General features: G+C 32.0%; 4 protein-coding genes across 6 annotated transcripts; 1 reads left to right on the plus strand and 3 right to left on the minus strand.

Moving 5' to 3' along the window:
- The first annotated feature begins 3,216 nt into the window (after positions 1–3,216).
- On the plus strand, positions 3,217–5,427 carry LOC123889013 (glycosyltransferase BC10-like). Its single transcript, XM_045938184.1, has 3 exons — positions 3,217–3,244; positions 3,338–3,927; positions 4,786–5,427. Exons 1-3 carry the CDS (start codon positions 3,217–3,219, stop codon positions 5,425–5,427), a joined length of 1,260 nt encoding a protein of 419 aa, XP_045794140.1.
- A 948-nt stretch (positions 5,428–6,375) lies between these two features.
- LOC123890861 (probable protein S-acyltransferase 17) lies at positions 6,376–11,391 on the minus strand. 2 transcript variants are annotated; one of them, XM_045940577.1, is made up of 10 exons: positions 11,179–11,391; positions 11,000–11,093; positions 10,710–10,804; positions 10,450–10,617; positions 10,296–10,368; positions 10,150–10,202; positions 8,342–8,433; positions 8,198–8,250; positions 7,965–8,090; positions 6,376–7,045 (listed from the first exon to the last, which is right to left on the minus strand). In XM_045940577.1, the coding sequence occupies exons 1-10, from the start codon at positions 11,301–11,303 to the stop codon at positions 6,764–6,766; spliced, it is 1,161 nt and encodes a 386-aa protein (XP_045796533.1). In that variant the 5' UTR covers positions 11,304–11,391; the 3' UTR covers positions 6,376–6,763. The 2 variants fall into 2 exon arrangements, with proteins under 2 accessions (XP_045796533.1, XP_045796532.1); XM_045940576.1 differs by having other exon boundaries at positions 11,183–11,389.
- An 873-nt stretch (positions 11,392–12,264) lies between these two features.
- LOC123890862 lies at positions 12,265–15,041 on the minus strand. 2 transcript variants are annotated; one of them, XM_045940579.1, is made up of 8 exons: positions 14,901–15,041; positions 14,619–14,852; positions 14,234–14,452; positions 13,822–13,908; positions 13,588–13,734; positions 13,233–13,259; positions 13,022–13,117; positions 12,265–12,913 (listed from the first exon to the last, which is right to left on the minus strand). In XM_045940579.1, exons 2-8 carry the CDS (start codon positions 14,850–14,852, stop codon positions 12,893–12,895), a joined length of 831 nt encoding a protein of 276 aa, XP_045796535.1. In that variant the 5' UTR covers positions 14,901–15,041; the 3' UTR covers positions 12,265–12,892. The 2 variants fall into 2 exon arrangements, with proteins under 2 accessions (XP_045796535.1, XP_045796534.1); XM_045940578.1 differs by having other exon boundaries at positions 12,265–12,917.
- A 7,100-nt stretch (positions 15,042–22,141) lies between these two features.
- Positions 22,142–22,968, minus strand: LOC123890863 (histone H2AX-like). Its single transcript, XM_045940580.1, has 2 exons — positions 22,688–22,968; positions 22,142–22,531 (listed from the first exon to the last, which is right to left on the minus strand). The coding sequence occupies exons 1-2, from the start codon at positions 22,883–22,885 to the stop codon at positions 22,310–22,312; spliced, it is 420 nt and encodes a 139-aa protein (XP_045796536.1). The 5' UTR covers positions 22,886–22,968; the 3' UTR covers positions 22,142–22,309.
- Positions 22,969–26,242: the final 3,274 nt, after the last annotated feature.

Below are 26,242 nucleotides of genomic sequence, written 5' to 3' on the forward strand. Positions count from 1 at the left end.
GTTTATATGATTTGCTGGGATAATTGTATATTTTAATACATGTTTATGAAGATAATGCTATTTTGGTATATTTTGCCTTTATAATTAAGTTTATATTTTGAAAAATTGACGTTTTTATAGTATTACTAATATATATATATATATATATATATATATATATATATATATATATATATATATATATATATATATATCTTTTTGACAAAATACTAATATATATGTTAATATATACGTTATGTACATAATAATTTTAATATTATTTTAATTTTGGTAAACTCGTACGATTTTATGAGTTGAGTTTACGTGTCGAGTTTACGTGTCGAGTTTACTTGGGTAAAACGAGTTGAGGTAAAAACTCGATTCTGACAACCTTAATTGAATCAATAAGCCACATCATATCTCTCATTTAATTTAATGTTATGATTTATTGATCCAATAGTAAAAATTAACTTATGCATTGTACCAAAAAAAAAATAACTTATGCATAATGCAAAACATGTCATACATGATACTGGTGCAGAATCTGAATTACTTTTCTATAGTTTAGTGGTTAATTTCATTCTTAAGGTTAATTTCATCTGACCTTTAGTGTTTTAATCTCAACCCTTCATTTTAAATCTAATGGTTACAATTCATTCTCATATAACTATATCATTCCCATAGTATACATCCTCTCTCTCTCTCTCTCTCTCTCTCTCTCTCTCTCTCTCTCTCTCTCTATATATATATATATATATAACGAGAAGTAGGTCATTGTATAAAGCAAGAGTACTAGTAGTACACTAGCCAAAAAACTAACAAATAAAAGAAAAATAAAAAAAGCCGAAATGATTGAAAACCGCTAAAATTGTCCATTGCCGCCAACAGAAAGGAGAAAAAAGGAAAACCAACTTAATACAAGAATCACCTTGTGAGAGCCAACTCAACCAAATCCAATAATAGACAGAGACAGGTAAGTCATCCACCATATCCTATCAGGCCCAACGCATAAGAGGTTGCATCTCCCACTCAAAAAAAGAACATGACCTAGTAGGATTTTTGCCTATAAGCCATTTCCAAGAGCTGAGTTTCACCCTATCCAACGCATTCTCGACCCCTGAAGACCTTCCGGCAAAGATAATATCATTTCGAAAGGTCCATCCCTTAAGGGGACACAAACTCTCTCCTAACCACCTAGATATAAGATATCAAACTCGGGAAATCCTATCACAAATGATAAATAGATGATCAACCGATTCTACCCCTTCCCCATAAATGCCCCTACGTACCAACACTCTTCTCTTAAGCAGTTTTTGGCCCACGACTTTTAGACCCTAGCTAAGTGGGTGGAGCAATGAACCAAATGAGTCTTATCATATCTTCTTCTACCCTCGATAACCGAGTACGCGGATTTTTATAATGTCATATATCATATTAATAATTGAGGAATGTTATCTAAACACAAAATTTTGGGACATAAAATTGACACACCTTTTTACCACTCACATGCACGGAAATCGATGCACGCAAATAATATTAAAAAAACAAAAAGTGTATATTTGTTGTATTTTTGTTTGAAAATTGTGTTGGAATATAACCCACACGTAGACTATACACCTTTTAATTAATATAACTAATCTAATTTATAAAAAATAAAAATAAAAAATAAAAAAAACATAACTAACCTAATTATTTAGTCAAAAAAAAAACTAACCTAATTATATTGATGCCGGTTATTCACCAATATATATTTTTTGTTTTCACCACAGTATTCAGCTCACTGGACCGTCTAATTTGGTTCGGAGGTCAATTATGACATCAAATAGTTTTAGCTCTCCCCAATCGCAGTTGCCGGGATCGAATCATGGTCCTCCCTACTAAGTTTAGCGTGAATCATCTATGGATCATATCAGCTAACTATTGATCAATAATATTTTTATTTATTTTTTAACTAAAGGTTATTCTCCAGACTCCAATATTGTCATGAATCATTCATTACTCATATGCAAGTTACATCTCACATGACTTTTCCAAAAGAATTTGAAAATTATAGTAAGGGTACAATTGATATTTCAAACAAAGCGTGCACCCAAATCGTACACTTCATTTACTATTATTTAGTATCGTTTGCTGCATTGCATTGCATTGCATTGCATTGCATGTACGTACCCAACAACAGCTCAGCAAAAATAGAGTATGCCATATCTCTCTCTTCATTTTCCCTTTATATTATCCCTTACAAAATCAAAAACATATTTAAACCTCTTAATTAACATAACTACAGGAGTAACTAACCTAATTATTTATACAACTAATCAACTTAATCATATTAAACTTTGGAGTTTAATTAAGAGTTATAAGAATTTTGATCAAAATTAGGAAAGAAAAATCTTAGAAATCAAAGAAAGTGTTTGTGGTGGGATGCGTAACTCAACTGGTTAAACTAATTGAATTAAGAGTTAAGAAGTTGTAGATTCAGTTTCAAGTCTTAGCAACGAGAAAAACTACTCTCTCCGTGACATTTTATAAGTTCATTGTATATTTAATGTATCTAGTTCATAATATAGACCACATACATTAAATATACAATGAACTTAGAAAATGCATTTTTGCTTATAAAGTATCACGGAGAGAACATAACAATATACTAATAATTAACATTTTGCCATTAAAAAAGGTTGATATCTCTCTCTCCATCCTATTCTTAGCTAACGTTCTCTCTCTTTCGTCTGATATTTCTCTTTCTTCAATTTTTATTTTTGGACTAATTCCTTCAATTGTTTCTCTTTGTTTAACAAAACTATTAGAATTGTTTTGGTATCGTATAAAAAAAAATTGGACTAATTTAAGTATCAATTTAAGGAAAGAATAAAGCTTCATCGATTCTCTCTCACAGACATAAGTGTTCATAAAAACTCATTACTTCCACTACTACTATACTATACTGTAATACACATAACAATATAATATCAATACAAATTGATATATTTATGGGAAAAGCTGATATGTGCCATACTGGTATATGTTAATGATTCAAATAAAGAAATATTTTATTCTAATTGTACATTTATTTGACTTTTTAAATATTTCTCAAATTAATTGTATAAAATTTAAGAGAATATTTCTACTTTTTTATTCTTGTTAGCAATAATACCCTTTATTTATCCTTGCTAACAAATTCTCTTCCAAATTCCATCTTTTTACTTTTTTCTTAATTTTTATTTTTGTGCCATGACCATGAAGAGCAACAATAAGGATCAACAAGGTATAGGTATAGCCTCAACATATCTAAACTTTTTCCATGCTCAACATCTTTTCAATTTCTTTGGTCATATTCTAGTATTTTTTTGTGGTATAGTCATAGGTATCACACTCACTTTTAGTGTCAAAAAATTTTCATTCAACTTACAATTTCAAGATCCATCTTTTAGCTCTAATCCACCACCTCATTTTCCTCCTACACCTCCAATCTCATCAAACATCTCAAATCCATCAAATAACCTAACAAAAATTCCTATCAATCAAAATAATTTGGTTATTACCAATACTACACCTCCAATCTCATCAAACATCTCAAATCCATCAAATAACCTAACAGAAATTTCTATCAATCAAAATAGTTTGGTTATTACCAATACTACTAACCCTAGTTCAAATGGGTTGGAAGAATTTTTGAAGATTCCAATGGCTATGCATAATATGAATGAAGATGAATTATTTTGGAGAGCTACTTTGATTCCTATGATTCATAAACCTCCATTCAAACAAACACCAAAAGTTGCATTTATGTTTTTGACAAAAGGTGCTGTTTTATTGGCTCCACTTTGGGAGAAATTCTTCAAAGGTAATGAAGGGTTATATTCAATCTACATTCATCCAAATCCTTCTTTTGATGAAACGGTTTATGATCAAAACTCTATCTTTCATGGCCGCAGAATCCCTAGCAAGGTATGATACTACTTGACTTATTTTATTTTTTATATAGAAAATTCTTGACGTTTTGTTAAGGACTATTTAATAGGTCTTTGATTTTTCAAGGTCAAATTTGGATATTTACCTTACATATTTACCATTTAAAAAACTTTTTTTTTTGTTTTAAAACGTTTTATATTTTGTTTTTTTTATTTTTGGCACATAGAACTTCTTTACTTTCTTTTGGTACAAAAGAACTTTACATTTTATTAGGGAATATTGGATATTCAGTTATTTACCATTTAAAATACTTACAAATACATGAATGGAAAAATTAATTATTAAAATAAAATGGTAACTGTTTACGTTGGAACTTAATAATCTTTTTCTCTCTAATAAATCGATTTATAAAATAAAAATGAATTAAAGGAACAAAATGAAATCAATAAATAAGTTATGAAATCAATAAACGAGTCTAAGAAACTAGGTTTGGTCCAGTGGTGAGGAGTTTGGGTAGTACGTTATAGGTCCTGAGTTTGATCCTCAGCTCATTGTAAACAAAAAAAAAAAAAATCAATAAAAGAGCAATTTAACTTAAAAACGTTTATTCTAGGAAGACAAATAAGAGGTTAAAATATTATTTTTTATCTTTAATGTTTTGATTTTAGTTCGTATAATATTGAGTTCATTTTTAAACATTTTCTTCAATACATAAAACATATTGATGTTGATTTTTAGGTCCTTATAAACTACATAAATTTTAGTTGACTAAAAAAATTAGTCTTCGTATTTTTGAACAATAACTTTTTCTATATTTTGAAGATTAAAATCAATATGAATTTTTCACATAATGAAAGTCAAAATATATAGTAAACTTTTCTATTGTTCATGCAGGAGGTAAAGTGGGGTGAGAATAGCATGATAGAGGCGGAGAGACGTTTACTAGCAAATGCATTACTTGATTTCTCAAACCAACGTTTTGTACTACTTTCAGAAGCATGTATACCATTATTCAATTTCTCCACAATCTACAATTATCTAATGAACTCAAAGAAAACTTTCATTGAAGCCAATGATATAGTAAGTGCTGTTGGACGTGGAAGATACAACTACAAAATGAAACCATTGATTGAACTTTCACAATGGAGAAAAGGGTCACAGTGGTTTCAAATTGATCGTAACTTAGCACTTCATATAGTTTCTGACAACTTATATTTTTCTGTGTTCAAGAAATTTTGCAACCCTCCATGCTATAGTGATGAACATTATTTACCAACATTGGTTAGTATCAAATTTTGGAAGACAAATTCTAATAGGACATTAACTTGGGTTGATTGGTCAAAAGGTGGAGCCCATCCTGCAAAGTTTATTAGACCACATGTGACTATTGATTTTTTGGAGAGGTTAAGGTTTGGAAGCACTTGTGAGTACAATGGGAAGACAACCAATGTTTGTCATTTGTTTGCAAGGAAATTCACTCCTCATGCTTTGGATAGATTGCTTAGATTTGCTCCAAAGTTGATGCAATTCAATTGACTTTACATTGTAGATATGTACTTTGATTTTTCATTGATCATATTCATTTGTGCTACTTTTGCCACCGTAGCTGAACCATCATATTTTTTTATTTATGTAATAAATTTTGGGGAACTTAGAATTTTGCCCTTTCTTTTTCTAATTGGTTGGAGTTTTTCTTCTTTTTCATGGTGTGAATATATTATTCTTTGCAGAAATTGTTTATTTTGGAATAAGCATAGATAACAATGAATTGGTGATATCATAGCAGCAGCAAACAACTACAAAGTGCAAACATATTAACACGTCTCATATTGACTATTTGTGTTGTTGTTGAAGATTCGGTCATTATCACGGCCGACTAATTCAAGGAACATCAATCACACCGTCTACTAGCGGGAGTGCATTTAAAGCCAAAGTTAGCGGGAGTGCGTTTAAAGCCAAAGTTATTGTGTTTTATGCACTGATCCAACATAAAAAATTGACATCAAGCGGATTCAAATTAAGACATTAAGGGAAGTACACTCCAAATGTCTCAAATTTTCACCACCAGGTCAACCCATGTGGGTTGTATCAGACTGACTATTAATTAGTTAAGTGCATCATGTTTTGTATATCATTATCATTAATTATAGGTTTTTTCTACATTACCTTTATAATTTGAGGTATTTCTCCAACAGCCAATGAGAACAAATCATATATATGTATGTGAAGTAAAAGTCGATTAAAAGTCAGTTGTGAACACTACATGCAATTCTATATATGTGGCTTACTTTTATTAGTCGTTGAATAAATACCTCCAAATTATCAAGAAGTATGGTAGGTTTCATCTTAATTATATACTGCATTTGTTATATTTATTTATCATCTTATATACGTTTTCTCTTAAAAAATAATTAAAATCTGATACACGTTTGTTAAACAAATTTAGACACAATTATCAACAAACAAAAAAATAGACACAAAAAATTCAAGGTATATCTTTAATTTCATGGATATAAGTCTTAAAGAAGTGTTAAAAGACAACAAGGGCAGAGAGACGTTTACTATTTGAAATGAGAAAGATCCATCGTTACAAATATAAAATGCACTGTGTATACCTTTCTACTTTTGCTAATATGAAACAGTACAGCACAACCAACACATCCGCAGACACAAAAACTATCAAATAATCAATTTTTCAATCTACAACTAGTCCTGGACTCTTTCAACATAATTAATATCATGTCTTTGGCTTTCACAATGATTTATGGGGTAGTCTGAAGAACTGTAGAGACATACCCATTCAAAATTATGTGCAACTAGCCAACCACCAAGACCTTCAATAGCTAAAAGGAAACGCATGTTCTGAGCATACTCAGCTGGATTTCAACTTTGTTCGTTTAAAGGACTGTCTTGTAGAAAGAGGGGAAATAACCTCCTGAATATTGTGCAAGAAACCTTTATTGTAAACGTTATTCTTAACAACTACCACATCTTCTAGAGGTGATCTTCGGAAGAATGCTCTCCATTTGCTGCTCGACGAGGGCTGTTTTTTCTCACTGTTTATTCCACTGACACTTTGTCTTAGCGCAGCAGCACTGACCTGTGCTTCTTTTAACTTTATTTGCCAGTCCATGTACTCTTGCCACTTAAAGGTCTGTGATACATGAAGAAGCCATTAGTTGCATTGATTTCCACGGTATTTCTAACGCTTCAGATAAGTACACAATTTTCCAGCTATATAAGCGACTAATGCCAAGATTGGATAACGATAAAATAACAAGAGCAATGAATGGAACTTGAGCAAATTTGCATTCACAAACCAGCAGAACTGTCAAGGTGGCCCTGTCTGAATTCAGGTATGGCACCTGAACTATTTTCTTCTAACAAAGAAAACTGACCACAGTTTCTGCAGGGTTGTGAAAGCAATGATTCTGCTACTACTGGACAAATGAAGATACAGAAAGGGAAACACACACACATAGATCAAATAATGTTATTCTCAAAATTAATATAATCACCCACAATTGACATTCCCTTGGCCAGTTACAAATTGTAGTGGATTCTAATCATCATATATTCTCAGAGATACACAAGCATGCCACAAACAGTCACATAGAGCCAGTGAGCCACTTAATATATTTTTTAACCAGTTACTAAGGTGTTTTTATCCTTCTAGTGCAACCTAACGATAGACACATATGACACAAGCCATCAACATCAAGTTGCAGCAGGATTAAAACTGGAAAGCTCCAACAAAGCTATCCGTTTTTCTTAATGTAAATATCTTTCTATAATATCAACAAACAAAAAAAAGTTACATTATATCATCTGAGTTCATGCCAACTTCCAATCATGTATGTTTAGCATTTTCTTACAAAAAATGGACACAGAGGTATCCATATATATTTAACTCAACTAATTATAGGCATAGTAATGAGATCCTTGCTGTTATGGGGATTTTTGTTTTACATGAACAAAAGAAATTATAGCTTGCTATTTTCTGGCTCCTATTAATTTACTAGAAGTTACTTACATAACCATTTCAAGTTCGCGTGTAGAAACTAAAAAAATACCTCATTAGTGGTAGTGTTGCTAAGGCAAAGCTTTGCATGGTAACCAAAGAATCCGGCTAACAGCATCCCAATAATTGCAAGGAACACTATAAGAAGAATCTGAGTATTGTAAGATCCCAACAACCACTACATGATAACAAAATATCATTAACCACTAAAATGGAAAATAGGAAATCAAAATAGAAATAGAAATAGAAATACATGACAAACAACAAGAAGTAAAAAAACCTCACCTGTACAACATGAGGAACTAAATCCCAAAAAGAATTGTCTATTCCATAATAAACTGCAAAATTAAGATATGAAAAGAAGTTTCAAAAACAGTAAAAGAAACAATTTAATCTTAAAGATAAATATTTTGTGTAAATCTATATTACCTGTTAGAATATAGACAACTTTTAATTCTTTTAATCTTCCAGCAAGAATTAAACCAACGGCAACTGTGCCATACATACATAAAAGAAAATGCCTACAGGACATGAAAAAATCAAAAATAAGAAAGGGGATTAAAATGAAGAATGCATGACGTATTGCATATCAACGATTCAATGCTAAGCAAAAATCAGCCACTAATATTTGTAATACTATGAGAAACTAGAAAGAGTTTAGATTTTTAATATCTATTTTACGTATTATAAGGATGGGAAACAATTTAAGTAAAAATAATTTATGAGCCAAAATAACATAATTAAAAGTGCATGTTCATAATGTGTTAGAACTTGGAACAGCAAATGGTCAAACAGAACACTAGTACAGAACATATACTATGTAAGTAGCATGCGTTTTGAAAAACACGTTGAGGAAAAACATTAATTTTATTTATCCCACAGCAGTTTCAATGGAAAAGAAACACCCTTAAAGATGTGTGCATTCTGTTCTGACAAAGTGCAACAAAGGACTAAAAAAACTTAGCATCATCACAGATTTCTAGCCCTAGGATTAAGACCAGTGACCAAGTAAAGTTTCCATCCAGATCTATGTTGTTAATATCAGATAGCGGCGCGTAGCGCCGACCCTAAAAAAATGCTATAGCGGTATAGCGGGTAGCGCTATAGCAGTAATAGCGGCCATGTACAAATTAAACATAAATTCCAACAACATACATAAATATTAAAAAATAGAAAAATACACAAAATTAAAAGGACTTTCTTACTTAATAATTATACTAAATATTGTCATTTACCATCAAAATAGGTTCTAAATAAAGACTAAAATACCCCTCACTTGATGATTTATTTCCAAAATAAGGGTTTTTATAAATTTTTTCCCTCCAAAATGCAAAAGCAGCCAAATAGCGCTACCGATCCGCTACGCCACCGTTATTATCCTGCAAATAGCGGCCGCTATTTCCGCTTCTCTATATAGCGGATAGCGGCCTTATAGCATAGCGGAGAGGTGGTTTGACGCCACGCTATAGCGCCGCTATTAACATCATAGATCCAGATATTCGTTAACTTGTCATCACCCAGACTGAACAAATCCCGTGATTGAAAAGAACGGTGTCAAATGTCAATAAGAGAAAAATGAAGCACCCCATTCATTCCAACATAAATATGCTAGCTTAGCGCTAAATTACTCAGTGCCATAACAAAATAGTCTTTGTCTCTCTGATGGAACACCCCCCAAACTTTTAGGTATAGATTGAATATTAAATGGAAAAAAAATTACTAATTAGACACAATAAAGGACAAGATTTGAAGGCTGCCACAAGATATGAAATTTGACAGAACTCATATTAAGAGGATTTGCCGGTCTCAAGAAGTTTCTATTTGAAGCTCGAGATACCTCGTTTTTAGTAAGAATGTCAGTTTGTCGGTGGTATTGAGGTAGCTCCTAAACAATGAAGTGGAACTAGACCCAAAGAGCGCCATACTTTAGGAGTTAGTTAATTGCGCATAGAGCGTCGTCATACTTTAGGCAGTTATATGGTAGGAGTAGGATAGTTATTTAGTAGTTAGTTAATTGCGCATAGAGCGTCATACTTTAGGAGTAAGACAACTATGTAGTATTTATTTAATTGTATGTGGTGTAGTCACAAGGAGGACTTGTGACAGGAGAACCTTGTCTCTGAGGCTGGAAAGAAGTTCATCTACTAGATTTGTGCACTCTTTTTGTGGAGTTCTATGAAGTTTCTGTTATAAACTCTATCAACATTAAACAGAAGTAGCACATATAGAACACTCACCATAAAAGAAAAGCCATGAAATATCTGGTGTTTCTTTCCCCTATGCAATTATTCTGCAAGTAAAACAACTTTTAGTACAATACAAAATAAGCAGATGATTTACTCAAGTAACCTAATAAAGATGGAAAATTTCAAAGACTACTAACCATCCATCCACAGTGATGGTCAAAGCGTGCAACACAGCGATCACAAATACTGCAATGCTTTGATCTAGCAGGTCTGCAAACAAAATTAAGACAATATTATTATATATAGATTCAACCAATATTTCACCAAACTCGACAATAGCAGCAAACTCACTTTGGGATTTTGCAAGTGGAACATTGTTTCTCTGAAAAAATGATATTATCATAGGGATAAGCAGCAAGATACTGAGAAACATTGTCAGCCTTTATTACCCCGGGATCAGTACAGCTAGTGAAAAGAAACAGCAGAATTCCAACAGCAACTGCTAAGAAGCTTGTGTACCTAAGGTCTGAAAAATTCAGGATACAATAATGCTGTAGAAAACAAAAAGCATAGAAAGAAAGAGTACAATAATGGTTTATCAGGTACCCTACTTGTGAGTTTCACTTAAATAGTAACCGGGGATATACGTAAAGGAAGAGCTGGCAACAAAATAATATGAAAAGCTGATTATCACAAGATATATGATCTGCAATAAACAAAAATCAAGAGATAAGTTCAAATAAGTCAATCCAAACAGATCCTTACTTACTTACACAATTTGGTGGTATGGTATAATAAAGCATCAATTTAGTCCCTAAAGTCTCATTCTCTCTCTCTCTCTCTCTCTAATTACATCCTAAAGAAGTATATGAAAATTCATAAAATGAGTATCAATGGAAACCTGTAATAGAGGATTGGGACGATCGCAGCAATAAGATTCAACAGAGAGAACAGCATTGGTACACTTAGAGCCAAAAACAGCACCGACAAAACGCCTGAGAGATTCAGAGAGAGAGAGTGAGATTCAGAGAGAGTAAAAATTAGTTAGTTAGTTACAGAGAAAGAGAAAGAGTTAGTTACAAACAAGAAGTAATCGTAAGCGCCGAAAGTGAGGAAAAAGTGAATGCGTTGAATGAAAGTGCCTTCGAAAATAGGCCAACGACCGCAGAGGAAAGAGACGACAACCAGAGCAGTGAGCAATCCATGGCACGCTAATAACAAACCTACCCCCATTACCAAACTCTGATTCTTTCTACGATCAAATCTAATTCAATTCTCCGCCATTTTTATCTTACTACTTCTATTTTATTTTATTTAATTAATTAATAATTTAATTTAATACTATCCTCACTTGGTCAATTCAATTGTTACTTACTTAAACCCTTTTCTTTCTTTTTTTTTGAATCAAGTTAATTAAATCCTTAATACTACTAGTTTTACTATAATACTAGTAGTACTAGTATTACTATTTTTCTTTTTTAATATAATTGTATGTCATTATAAAAAACAAATAATAATTGTATGTCTTTATTCTACAATTACATTATATTTAAATTTCATTATTATTAGCACTTATTAGCAACAAATCTGCAAATGTAATTTTGTTTCTTATTTACTTGTAATTTTATATATAAAAAAAATATATATTAATCGTTATTTTATCTATTATACTATGTTTTGAGATATCTATTATACTATGTTAAAAATGTCAAAAATCGGATGTCATGACTGGGATTTGAAATTCGACTCATTGACTTTTGTGTGAGTTTCCAATAGCTATTTATAAAATATATGATACCACCAATCAATCATGCCTTGTGAAAATATTTTGTCCAAAAAAAAAATGAATATTGTCCAACCAATGATGTTTTTAATGTGCATAGTTCTTTCAAGGCAAAGGGTAGATACAGGAAAACATTTTTCTCTTGTTATCATCATTTAACTTCTCAGTCAAGTAGGATACAACAAAGAATCCCAAAATTATACTCCCTCTGGTCCCATATATGATATATATATATATATATAGGCAAAAAAAAAAAATATATCAGATTCATTGAATAACCGATGTATTTGGTTCAATGAACCTAAAAAAAAGGAATTTTGTCTATATGTGAGACCGGAGGGAGTAAGATACAGATTACACAGTACATGTCTAACATATGACCATTATGGCAATGACAGTGTCTCAGCTACATTCTCAGAGACTGAATTTCTTTGGTTGAAATGTTCAGACAATGGTCAAGCTCTTTCCGATACATATAACCATATAGGAATATAAATATGTTCAAAAGAGTTACATCACTTTATATACAAGTTTACTTATCCTTTAAAATTAAACCTACTTTGCAGGGTTACATCACTAATCCTTTTTTTTCTCTCCATAAACGATCCTTCACGCACACAGTCTCCGAAATCGCTAGCCAGTATACTCAAGAACTGCACTGATTCATTGTTTTCCACTGTCACAAAATCGATTCACATTCTGCTTGCAGAAGATTTGCCCAGCGTAATGCCGAATGAAAGTTTTTTCTAAATTTGAACCAATATACCACAATGCAGGAGTATAGTGTAGAAGTGGTGAAGCAAAAACATCAAGGGGGTCCAGCTTCGGCCTTCAGTTGTAGATCTGAAACATCGATAGAACTCTCTATAATGTCAATGCAGGATCCTACCGAACTTCCCATAGACATGGCCTCAGCAAGCTTAGCTCGAGCTGCTTCATGCCGACGCAAGAGTAAGACTGTATTTAGCACAGACCATCTAACTTGAGAATCCGCCTTCTTCTGTGTAAAGCCTAGCCCATTGAGCAAAGAATCTAACTATACACAATTTAGAAAATTATATTCATCAATGTCAATAAGTCATTACCCTGTGAACATTCAATTTGTCGACTTGTTGTGACAAAACATAGCAAGTTACAAACCTTTCTTATGTCATCCAAACCTCCTTCAGAAACTCCATATATAAGATACTCGGTGCATACCCCAGCCAAAGCTATACATGAAAATTTGTTCAATGTCTAATAACAACATAAAACAAAGGATTTGTCAGATAATCAATCTTCATAATCTGCACATCATCGATTAAAGCAAAAGAAGCGTTGAAAATTACATGTTTGTAAGACAGAAACATACCGTAGATGATACTTTCCCTGCATTAACCTGCATGACACGAAATGCACTAACAATCAACATATATAGTTGTCAACTAACAGCAGTTCATAGTCTACTCGATAAGCAAAATGTTTAAAGCGGGTTGAAACAGGTATTCTATCAATTACATAAATGTTATGGAGTCAGTCGACCAAAATAGACACGAAAAGACATGGTCTCTTGCTGCTAAATTGTAACAACGGTCAAAGCCATGTTACTAGGACAGGCATTAATTCATGCAAACGACACATCCCAAGTGGATACTCTTTCTCTCTTTCTAGTACCTTGAAAGTAAAATGCATTAAATTAAATATATGGAGCAAATAAAGAAACCAACTTCTTCGAGGAACTCAAAATCGACAAAGGCTGTGCCTGCTTGAATATTGAAAGAACCCTCCTTCATCAGACCATCCAAACTAGAAATTGTATATCCTTTAGGAAGTATTCCAACCAGATAAGCAATTAAGAAATGCCCAGCTTCATGCTGCAAAATTAAATTTTGTTCTAGTTACATGATGGAAGTTATATGAAATAAAATTATTGCAAGTACTAGCAATAAAATGAATCTGACTTGAATAACCCGGTTGTGGTATTTCTGACTGAACTTGTGACCAATTGTATCAACAACCAAGCTACTAAGACCTCCACCGAAAGAGACCTGCAAACATTCAATTTGACGAGCATAGTTAAGAAAAAAACTTCCTTCACAGTCAAATTGTAGCATGTCGCCGAAAAAACATGGATGTAACGGGACTTTAACTAACAGCTAACGATGATTGATAAATAAACTTGGTCATAATTTTCATAGTGCAGTGAATCTTAAATACTAACAAAGTAACAAGGTTGTTTTATGATAAAAAGACAGTATACAGGGATGTTAAAAACGAGAAATTAACAAGTTCACTTCATTCGCGTAGTGTGTGTTTTGATATAGTGAAATGAATGCAGTAAATTACAGTCCAGGTGCAAGTAGAAATAAATACCAAGTCAAAAGTCCATAGAAACAGCAATCCCAAGGATATATAGAAGATTTGTTGTTGGGAAATTCCAAAGACATTGGAAGCAGCAAACCCTCCAACAATGGCAACAATCAACAAGTTCCTCTCAATTGAACCAAGAGTTGTATCCACAGGTGATAGTAGAGACATAGCTTCAATTCCATTTAGCTTCAATTCATCCAATGTATAAAGCCTTTGAGGAACCTAAACATCCATAAATGAAACAAACCACAATCCTTAATCTTTCAAATATACTCCTCCTAATCCTAACTAACTTGATATATCTCAAAGTTTTCAAATTCCCTCGGAACAGATGTAAAATGATGATTATTAGTGTCTGTCTGTCACTTTAATTAATTAATTAACGAACCTGTCTAGCTGTGCCGAAACAACGAAGCCCCCCATTGGGGTTTCCTTGTAAATCCTTGACAAGTGCAAGAGCAGCTCTATCATCTCCTTTTGTTAACTCTTTGTCTACACTTTCAAGTAATTGTTGCCTACAGCTACTCACTCCAACCTTGTTGACGCATTGGATTCTTCTCAACTTTGCAAGTTTTGGTTGGAAGAGAACCACGCCACCGTGCATCAAAACCAAACCGCTCATTTAATCAAATTATTTTATTTTATTTGATGAGTAAATAAAACCGCCCATTAATCTGGCTGGCTAGCTAGCTATCATAATATCATTTGATTATTACTTACTGTATTTTGTTTTCCATGCCACACCTCTGAAGGCTGCCGTTGTTGTTTTTCCATTCAATTGGTTCTCTTCTCCACCACATAAATAAAATAAGAGATATAACCATTTTTTTAATAAAGTTAAGGGAGAAGAGATCTTTTAAAATAATTTAAGGGGGGCCAAAGAAATGTTTTAAGTCATTATTTATAAAAATTCACAAAATGTCATAATTATTATTTAAAGACATCAACAAATGTCATAAGTATTTAAGCGAATCTTGTTTAACATTTACCAAAGAGTAATTTTTAAATAGGCATAACCCTAAATATAATTTTTATTCAGGTAAACACAAAAAAAATTTGAAAAAATTAATTGAAAAGATGATAAAGTAATACTAAATTATATGACTAAAATATTTTACAATAAAATTTTTTATTTGTGTGTGTGCACCAAAATAATTTTTATTTGGAGTTGTAATTATACAAGAATTACTTTTACCAAAAAGATTTAACCATTATTTTTCAACTTTTACCTTAAATATAATCAAAAGATTTTTTACAACTTTGAAGAAATTGATGCAAAGGCATTCTCAAATACCAATGACAGGAGGCATGGCAATAGGGCGGGGCGGGGACGGGTTTTGCCCTCCCAAACTCAAACCCATAAAGTTTGGGTTTCTCCAAATCCATCCCAAATTTGAGTGGGGATAAAAATGATAACCCCAAACCCATACCCAACGGGGATCGGGTATCCCCATCGGGTTTCGGGTATCCCCATTACGCCTCTTTCCACATGAATTTAGATTATATTTTAGTATTTTTTTATTAAAAAAAAAGTTAAATGTCCAAAATTATTTTCTCTCAACAATATTTTTTAAAATAAAGAATTTTTTTTTTTGAGAAAATGGTTTGTTTAATACTAAAATTAAAATAAAAAATAAATATATAAACGTAATTTAAGAGATTGTTTAAGCGTTTCTAATTTAAAAGAGGTGAAATCTAATTCTTATTATAAGCGGGGCGGGTTCGGGGACGGGTTCGAAGTGGGTATCAATGTACTCATTACCCGCCACAAACCCATCTTTTGAAATCGGGAAAAACTCAAATCCAGTCAACTCGGGTTTTCCCCGTCAAAGCGATTATGGTTTGGGTGGGTACCTGCGGGTATGGGTTTTATTGCCATGCTTAGGAGTTCCTTTAACTTTGTACTTTTTCAGTACTACGTTCTACTAACTCATTGTGTGTGTGTGTGTCATTACTTGTTTGTGTCATTATTTTCATATTTCTATCATGCTTAGGACAGGGTCGCCAAAGAATTCAGAAACTATCAAGAATACATAGTGTATAAAATTCTAACAAGTTCAACTTAAGTGAATAAAAGTCAAACTAAATTACCATAAAACTATCAAGAATTCAGAAATTTTGAAGCAAAGAGCAAACACACAATAAGTTAGGTAGAATACATAGTGTATAATCAGTAACTTCTTTTTGCATAATCAATATGTTAGCTAGAATAAGTAGTGCATAATCAGCTCCAATTTCAACAGATGCCTCTAGTAAATCTTTTCGTGACAAATTTTGGACTTGTTAAAGCTTGTCAATTGGATTCAATCTAAATATTGATTTTGTCAGCATACAACCTCAAGTCATTTCTACCACGATCAACCCATCTAATAGCTTATACCATCCCAAGAAACTCAATTATTTGGAATATTGAAATATAAACAGCACTGTATCAATCGGAATATGAATAATATCTAAGCTTGTCAATTGGAATATTGCAACATTTTAGTAAAGGCACACACAGACCAGAAAAGAAATAGAGTAGGGTATGCCTAACAAAAATAGGACAATGTTGCTACAGAAAGGGAAAACCCACAATTCTAAAGAAAAAATAAGAAATTGCATCTTTGTTGGAACAAATAGTTTAAAATCATTATAGACATCTGAAATTATAAACCCTAATCAAGATTTTGAACAAAAACTTATCGACGAGAACTGAAATTTTAAATTTACTTCAGCAAGATAACACAACACATGCAAGAAACGGAAAACCCACAATTCTAAAGAAAAAAAAATAAGAAATTGCATCTTTGTTGGAACAAATAGTTTAAAATCATTATAGACATCTGAAATTAGAAACCCCTAATCAAGATTCTGAATAAAAACTTATCAACAAGAACTGAAATTTGAAATTTACCCTCAAAGAAGAAACGGTTAACCCCTTCTTTTGAAATCTAGGAATTTCTCTGAGAATTTGAGTCCATTTTTTGCACCATAATCCGACACCGCCTTGACTAGTAGTTTGTTTTCGTACAGAGAGAGTGTAATGAACTCCCTGGTTTTCTTCGGAGGAGGAGATTCTTTGTTATGTTGTTGTTCTTCAGACATTTTCGTTGTTGTTCTTCAGAAACTTGATAGAGTGAGGAAGAAGAAATCCCAATTGAAATTTTTTGATGTTTTGATCGAGTGAAATTGTGTTTTGAAATTGTGATGTGTTTTTTTGCTAGCCGTGAAGTGAATTCAACTTTTACATAACCCTAATATTATATATTAATTCAATTTGGTGTTTGGGCCCCAAGCCCACTTATAAATAAAGTTATGTGTTACACTTTTCCCACCCTACCAATTATGGGTCGCCCTACAAAATTATCAAACTACCCTTATTCTCTACTTAAAGTCGCAGAATTTTTCTCGTGGCTTAAGCAGCAGATGTGTAAAGAAATTTAGATTTCGAATGGTGACACTTATATATACAAGTGACATAAGTCTTTCACTTGTGCATATAGACTTGGTTGCATGTAGGTAGTACTAATGGGACGGGGGAGGCCCTCACATAGTGCAGGGTGTCATAAGGTGTCACACGTATTTTTTTTTTACCTCAAAAATATTTTTATATGGTAATAGCTCTCTTAAAAAAAAATGATGATTCAAAAAAATAAAATAAAAATTTCCAACATTTTTTTTTATCTATTTTTGTTTGCCCAATCTAAAGTGGCTAGGTCTATTTTTCAGCAAAATAAAATAAACAGAAAAAGGTTTGTCATGTCTCAAATACAAACATAAATGTGTGGATGTATTTTCTCCTTCTACATCCTACCGCTAGAAGAAATGTTTTTTAAGTAGTTAGATGAGTTTTTTTTTTGTTATTGATTAAAATATAACTATTTTGTATGTTGGTTGCAAGAATGACTATTGTTTATGTTATTGATATTATTTACAATTTAAATGAGTATTATTTAATATTCGGTATTAGGCATCTAATTGCTAATGGAGTACTTTGTCTTAGTTTGCAATCCACTCTTTGTCAGACTACCATTAAAATTTAAAAAGGAGGAGTGCTAGTTGTAACGGCACTTTCTTTCTAACACATATACACTTACTCTCTAATTTGAAGAAACTTGTATTGGTTTATGTTTTGCGGATTAGGCCTAAAAATTCGGGAAATCTTCTTCCCCAAACCGTCGAGCTCGGCTCAAGTGTTGAAGGTCCAAAATCGTTTGTCTCTCGTCAAAGGTCTAAGAAGCGCCCTTGCCTTCCGTAACGGTTGTTGTAAAATTGGACCTAGAATCATCAAAATAACAAACAATGTATAAATTTAAGTAATCAAACAAATAAGAATCGGAATAAAATTAATGGAGTTCATACGACTTATCTTTTTTGAGCATAGTAATTTGATGTCGACAACCGTGAAGTATGCAATGTTGGAACAAAATGTGTTTTTTTTTTGTAGAAATCTCTTAATGTTTTGATGATAACAAAGTATTAAATGGACAATTCTTTGTTATGTTGTTGTTCTTCAGACATTTTCGTTGTTGTTCTTCAGAAACTTGATAGAGTGAGGAAGAAGAAATCCCAATTGAATTTTTTTGATGTTTTGATCGAGTGAAATTGTGTTTTGAAATTGTAATGTGCGTAAATTAAGAGATTGTTTAAGCGTTTCTAATTTAAAAGAGGTGAAATCTAATTTTTATTATAAACGGGGCGGGTTCGGTGTGGGTATCAATGTACCCATTACCCGCCCCAAACCCATCTTTTGAAATCGGGGAAAACCCAAACTCAGTCAACTCGGGTTTTCCCCGTCAAAGCGGGTATGGTTTGGGTGGGTACCCGTGGGTATGGATTTTATTGCCATGCCTACTTTTCAACCTCAGTCAGAGAAGTCAACTAAAAAGAGAAAGTAAGAAGATTTGTGTTTTAGTCTACTGTGTGTCTGTGCATATATTCCTTTTTTGACAAAAGCTGTATGATATTCCTTAGCTGAATTCCTTTTTTGACAAAAGATATTCCTTAGCTGTATTCCTTTTTTGACAAAAGTTGTATGATATTCCTTAGCTGAATTCCTTTTTTGACAAAAGATATTCCTTGGCTGTATTCCTTTTTTGACAAAAGCTGGATGATATTCCTCCATGTTTCTTTTATCCCCTCTAAAAATCAATGGATTTCATGTTTTGCCCTTCGTTAAAAAATTTCGGTTTTTACGTACCGAAATTTTAGATTTTATGTTTTTCTTTAAAATAACTTTAAAGTATTAGGCTACATCGGGTAGGTGATGATGACCAAAATTATAAATCGACACAAAGTCTCTTGTAAATTATTTTCATCACTTAGGTAATGTTAGGTTTACTTCTCATATCCATTTTAGGATATTAATTATTGATTGTACTTTTTGCTTACATGTCTCTTTCGTATCCGAACCAATCCAAAAGTAAAACCGCAAACCGAACCAATTCAAATCGAAACCGTAAAAAACCGCATTTATTTTAAACCGCGTGGTTTGGTTTGCGGTTTTATTTTAGAAAATCGAACCAAACCGCAATACATAACTTAACTCTATCAACTAATAGCAATCAATCTATTACATAGTCAAACTTAGCAAGCCCAGCCCAAATTAAGTCCATAAAATAGTAGGCTATCAAAATATATCATTTAACGCGATCTAAAACTATACCATTTGTATTAAAAATAAGTTTTTATGTATATGGAATTTATGTTTACGCATATTATATCATGTAAACAATAAATAAATTAGAATTTCCAGTGTTTATTTTGTAACCAGTTGGTAATATCGTCATATTTTTTATATCGCGATAAATCGCACAAATCGAACCAACCCTAACCGCATTGGTTTGGTTTGGTTTTGATGACTTTTTAAAAACCAACTGAACCAAACCGAACCGCATGCAATTTTTTTCTCGCGGTTAGGATGACTTTTATGCTCTTCTAAACCTTCTACAATCTCCCTTAGATGGTGTAAGTCACTGAATAGAGATACGAGGCTTAGGGAACCAAAACAAAGGATTGCACTCTATTAATAACTTTTGTCCATCACAAAAAATATTTTTTTACGCACAATCATAACTGTCACACTATCTTTATGTGCGGTTACTATATTTGAGGAAAAGAATAAAGACCACAATTTAGGCTTAATGAATAATTACCAAAATGTGATAGATCCAACACATTATTCCTATGACATATATCTATGTATATAGACACCATAATCATCACGAAAGATACATTTTTTTTATATATAAAATACACATGTTCCATAAAAATAACGCACGCAAGAACAACTCTCGAGATTGATGATGAATTGTGTGACTTCAGTTACCTATTAAGTATTGATGATTTTGACAGAGTCGGTTCTATTTTTCCTAGAAGGTGACTACGCCATGAGATCCCTTATCACCTTGTTTGAATATCCTATGAGTATGTCATGTGTTGGGAATGAGAATATATTTGGGACTTTTATCACTGATTGGGAGGAGAAAAAAAATCATGTTTTCATATACCAAAGACCACATTTGGAAGAAGATGAATTCTTCGAGAGAAAGATCTTTGTTAAAACTAAGGTAAAAAAGTGAAGATTAAATCTGTTATCTAAGCCATTCCATCTTATATTATCACTATGTATTTATTACTACCTACAGGCTACATTGGAGATGATATTGAGAGGATGCTGAATATTTTTTTGGCGGGGGGCGGAACTAATAATAAAGAAATATGATGAATGTTGTGGGTGAGGTTGACATGTCTGAAATCAAAGAGAAGTATGGGATTCTATAACTTTCAATCTTTTAACTCGACGATGGTGGCTTAGCAAAGATGAAAAATAATAGAGAGATCGGATTCATTAGTGGCAAAGATATTTAAAGCAGAGTACTTTCCTCATATAATCTTTGTCATACTCCTTGTTTTGCACTGCACGAGTAAGTATTTGAAAATCTAGACAAGTTCTTTTACATAGCTATAGATGGAGGATTGGTGATGGCTTGAATATCAAAGTTATCCAAGGTTGGTGGATCAAATCCCCTCAAATGCAAGGTGTGTATAACATTTTTGTTAATGATCATTTGATGATGGATGGTGATAAAAATAAGGGATACTAACAAAATTCCCAATTTATTCCTAGTCAAAGTTGCGAATACTTTTTTGAAAACTCCTCCTTTTAAATCGGAGCAAGTGGATAAACTTACATCGTTTAGAAGATTGGAATGGAATTTACTTGGTTAAGTTCAGATAATCTATTTATAAGGGACATTTGTTTTTATGCTGAAGGAGACTAGAACCATGTTGGGCAATTACTTGCTCCGCCTGAAACTAAAATATTTGATGGCATATTTGTAGAGATTGTATACCGACAACAAGAGTAAGGTTGTTGCAGCAAAGTGTTGATATTCCAAGCAAAGTGTTATAATTTCAAAGCAATAATCATCATAGAATAGATATTGCATTTGCGGCACTGCACTGCTCCTTTGCCTGAATTCCCCACCCCTCCCAATATTCCGTGCCAGCCACAACCCTGGTAGGGGTTGCCGCTGCTTCAACCACAAATTATCCCACCCCATCGCAAATTGCATTCTCCCACCAACCATCGCAAATCGCATTCTCCCACTTGCAGTCTCACAGTCTAACAAGGGTTGCTACTGCCACAATTTCATGACAATAGAGTAGAAATTTGAATCTTTAAGGTGCACAGATTGTGAATTTTCTTTATGGGTTGAAATGCAGAAGTCTCAAAGCAACATTTATTTTCAGCAATTTTATTCCTATCCATTGATCTATCATTAAACAGAATAATAAGTTGTCTCCAGATGACACAATCCATTCCACTTAAATTTGAAGACTTAGTCCTAGTTTAAACATTTGTTTTATCTAACACGTGATTTTTGTGATGAACACTTCAAGGATAGTTTCAGATGCGAAAAGACAGAGGCATAACACTAATAATTTTTCTTAACTTGATAGAAACAAGTGAATCGATTAATAAACCTTTGTCCTTATAAAATTGAAGCAGTTAATAATCAATTAAACATGTATGTTCCGTTACCACTGCAATATAACAAAATTAAGATCTATTCAGAACAGAACACATAAACCCTAAAATTCTTGAGAAGCAGATCCAATATCGTCTTTTCCCTTTCCAGTCTTCTTAGGGAGCAAAACCTGATTAATATTAGGCAAAACACCACCATTAGCGATGGTTACAGAACCCAAAAGCTTGCTAAGTTCTTCATCGTTCCTTACTGCAAGTTGAATGTGTCTTGGAACAATACGATTCTTCTTGTTATCCCTAGCAGCGTTACCAGCCAATTCCAAAACCTAAACCACACAAAAAAAAAGTAGATAATTAAGTTTCAATTGTTCCGATTTTCAAATAAAAAAAAACCCTAAAATTCAAAATCAATTAGATCTAATTCGACCTAAAACCCTAAATTGAACCAAAATGAAAGGAAAATTGGAAAAAAGAAAACAAACCTCAGCAGCGAGATACTCAAGGACGGCGGAGAGGTAGACCGGAGCACCGGCACCGACACGTTCAGCATACTTTCCAGCTTTGAGGAATCTAGCGATTCTTCCGACGGGGAATTGAAGACCGGCCTTAGATGACCTGGAAACTGATTTAGCGGCCTTTGGTTTGCCCCTTCCGCCCTTGGTTGTACCGGTTGAACTCATTCTTCTGATCGGAGAAGAAATTGGAAAACCTAAAAGTTGATTATGCGATTCAAAAGACTGTTAACTGAGAACAAATTTGATTTGATGAGAAATTTGGTGGAATGTTGTTATATAGGAGCGACGTCTCAGCGCTTATTGGTCGATAGGGTAAGGAACGGATTGCCAGCGTGGAATTCTCACTCAGATACGCGCCAAACTATTGTATTTTCGATTTTCCTTTTGTTTTTCATTTTGGGGCATTTTCGAACTATCTAACCGCGCCATGTTATTTGCAATGCTCCGCTTTATTTAATTTTTTTACTGAAAAAATTAAAAAGATTTAATTCGGTTTTCGTGAGTTTTACTATAAGGACATACCGTGCGATGCACGGGTCATATGCGTTATTGTATACTATAACATCAAAAAATTATTTGTATAAATAATAAATTTAAAATTGAAACAATAGCTATTATCAAAATAATAGTAACAATATAAGTTATCTAAATGTGATATGTATGTTAAATATGTGTTTATACATTTAAAAAACTTATTTATACATCACATTTGAAGTTACTTTAGTATCTTCTTCGTTAATATTGATAGTAATATCTTTAATACATTCTTTAAAATAACTCTGGAAATGATCGATAACATATAATTGACAATGGAAAACAATTGATGTAAACATAAGTTTTTTTTTATATTATAAATCTCATTGGAGGATTCTGAGTTGGATAAACTACTTCATTATCGAATTTGTCATTTATATTAATTTGAAACTTATCGGAGCAAAGATAAACCAACTTAACTCATACTCAAAATCGAATATGATAAAAATCATGCAGGGCATACGAACCATTAGTAAACAAAATTTATCTAATTTTTTTTTACTAATATTAGAAAGTATAGTCCTGACAATCGACTAACTCATTATATACACAAAAATTAGAAAAAAGATTATTAGCAAAAACATTAACTATTTTGAAAAAAACAATAAATACACAAAATAATTAAAATGAAAAATAACCCAAAACAATAATAATAATAATTATAATTAGTATCACACATTAAATGGATGTAAGTGGATGATGTGGCTAAATGAAAGGTTTTTATTGGTTTGTGGATTAGGGTTTAGATAGACAATTGGACAACTATCTAGGAATTATATATATAGATATGTAAAAATAATAAAAATATTTAATATTAATTTTATTTAAAATTTATAAAATAAATTCTAAAGGTTAATTGTTAAGAAATAATAACATATAAAGTTATGGGCCCGTTTGGTGCGCAGGATAGCATAGTGACATGATATGATATAAAACAGAATAAGGATAGGATATGATAACAGCAGGATAACAGTTATACTCAGTTATCATATCCTGTGTTTGGTGCACACATGATAACAAACATGATAACTATTATATTTTGTTTTTAATACATACTTGCTCATAATAATATGATAAGATATATAACATATTTAATTGACAAAATTACTCTTGTAAAACAATTGTTATTTTTTTAAAATTATTTTGTAATACTTTGAATTTTATAAATAAAAAATATAAATAAGTAATCAAATAACTTTATATAATTTAAAATAAAAATCATGAGAAAATAATCAAGTTTAATTTTTTATATGAATCATGATCAAATAAATAACTCAATAATATATACATGTTAGATAAGCCAAATAAATATATGATATATCTCATACGTAAATAATAAAACTACTAATGCAAAAGAATTATATTTAATTTTTTATAAAATTTAAATTAATATCCCTATTTGTCAAATTTTTTAATTTTGATTTTTTAGAATATATAAATTACAAAATTACCCATGTGAGAAAATCACATATATATTTAAAAATTAATTATTTTATTATTTATATTTTATTAATTTTATTTTATGTATTTTAAAATATATTTTATAAAATAAATCAGTAATTTTGTTTTTTCTTATCCTATCATGCTGGTAACTCAGCTCAAATTCAGGATAAGAATTATAACTAGAGAGACAGGATAGGATAAACTTCAGGATTAACTTATCATATCCTGCTGTATCACCAAACACTGGATTGCGGCAGGATATGATAGAGTTATCCTATCATGTCTCTTATCATGTGCACCAAACGAGCCCTATATGTATTTGGTTGTGAATTATCTATGGTGTAAGATATTATATGGGTATAGTTTATTAATATTAAACTCTTTGAAAAAAAATTCATGATTACTGGACCTAAAAATCACTCGAGGCTCGTCACACAAAAGCTCAATCCACGACATCTTCCCATCAATCTTGAATCGTCTCTGATTCATAACATTTTTTTGATATTTTTTCTCCGGGCCCCCCATGTATCTTTTATACTCCCCAATATTCCAATTTTGCCCTTGATAAAAACTTCGGTTCGCAGAAACCGAAGTTTTTTCTAGTTCAAATTCAGGGAAATTTCGGTTAACAGAAACCGAATTTTATTTTCAAGGCAAAAAAAATTCGATTCGTAGAAACCGAAGTTTTTATTGAAGGGCAAAAAAGTAAAATCCAGAGGGTGAAAAAGAACCATGGGGGGCCTAAAGAGAAAATATCCATTTTTTTACTTGTAACGCCTCAATTGTAAATAGATCCAATCATATTATTAGTGGGGAGCACGACCGATCCATCAATGATTAACAACTCCTCTCTTGGACCTTATATAAATGACTTCTCACAACTTATTAAGATATACAATTGTTATTTTAAAAATGTCTCGCATTATGCTATCATACTCATTTGAGTGTCATAGTGAATACAAGTACACCCGACCATCCACTTCAACCTTAACGGTTCGTTGCTCCACGTCTGACTACTTCTTCTGATCGTTTCAGATAAAAAAAATCATAAAAATAATTACACATTGTTTTCATTCTTAAATTACGTGTAAAAATTTATTAAAAAATTATGAGATTCAATTTTAAGTTATCTATAAGTTCGCCAAAAAAGAAAGTTAATTATAAGTTCATACTAAATCAAGTATTAGCCATACTTATGTGGTCATAACCAATTAGGCGTCATATTTAGAGACACACTCACATATTTAAATAAAACGGTAGAAAGAAAAAAGAATTTAATGTTTATTTTTAAATAATTATGTGATACATGTTTAAATGTGTGTGTCTAAATTATGACTATGTAAGTACTTTTCGATCAAGTATACAAGGGTATATTCACGGTCAATGCAATATAGTAGATTGGCAAAGTAATGATTCTTTGGTTTTAATATCTCCAAAAACATGTCATTTCTTTTCTTTTTCTTTTTTTAGCCAAAAAAATGTCATTTCAAACTATGTGCTTTATGTAATATTTGGGTTTTGACCATTTAATTCAGAGTTCAATCT

Source organism: Trifolium pratense, linkage group LG6 (genome assembly GCF_020283565.1).
Source record: "Trifolium pratense cultivar HEN17-A07 linkage group LG6, ARS_RC_1.1, whole genome shotgun sequence".
Taxonomy (NCBI): domain Eukaryota; kingdom Viridiplantae; phylum Streptophyta; class Magnoliopsida; order Fabales; family Fabaceae; genus Trifolium; species Trifolium pratense.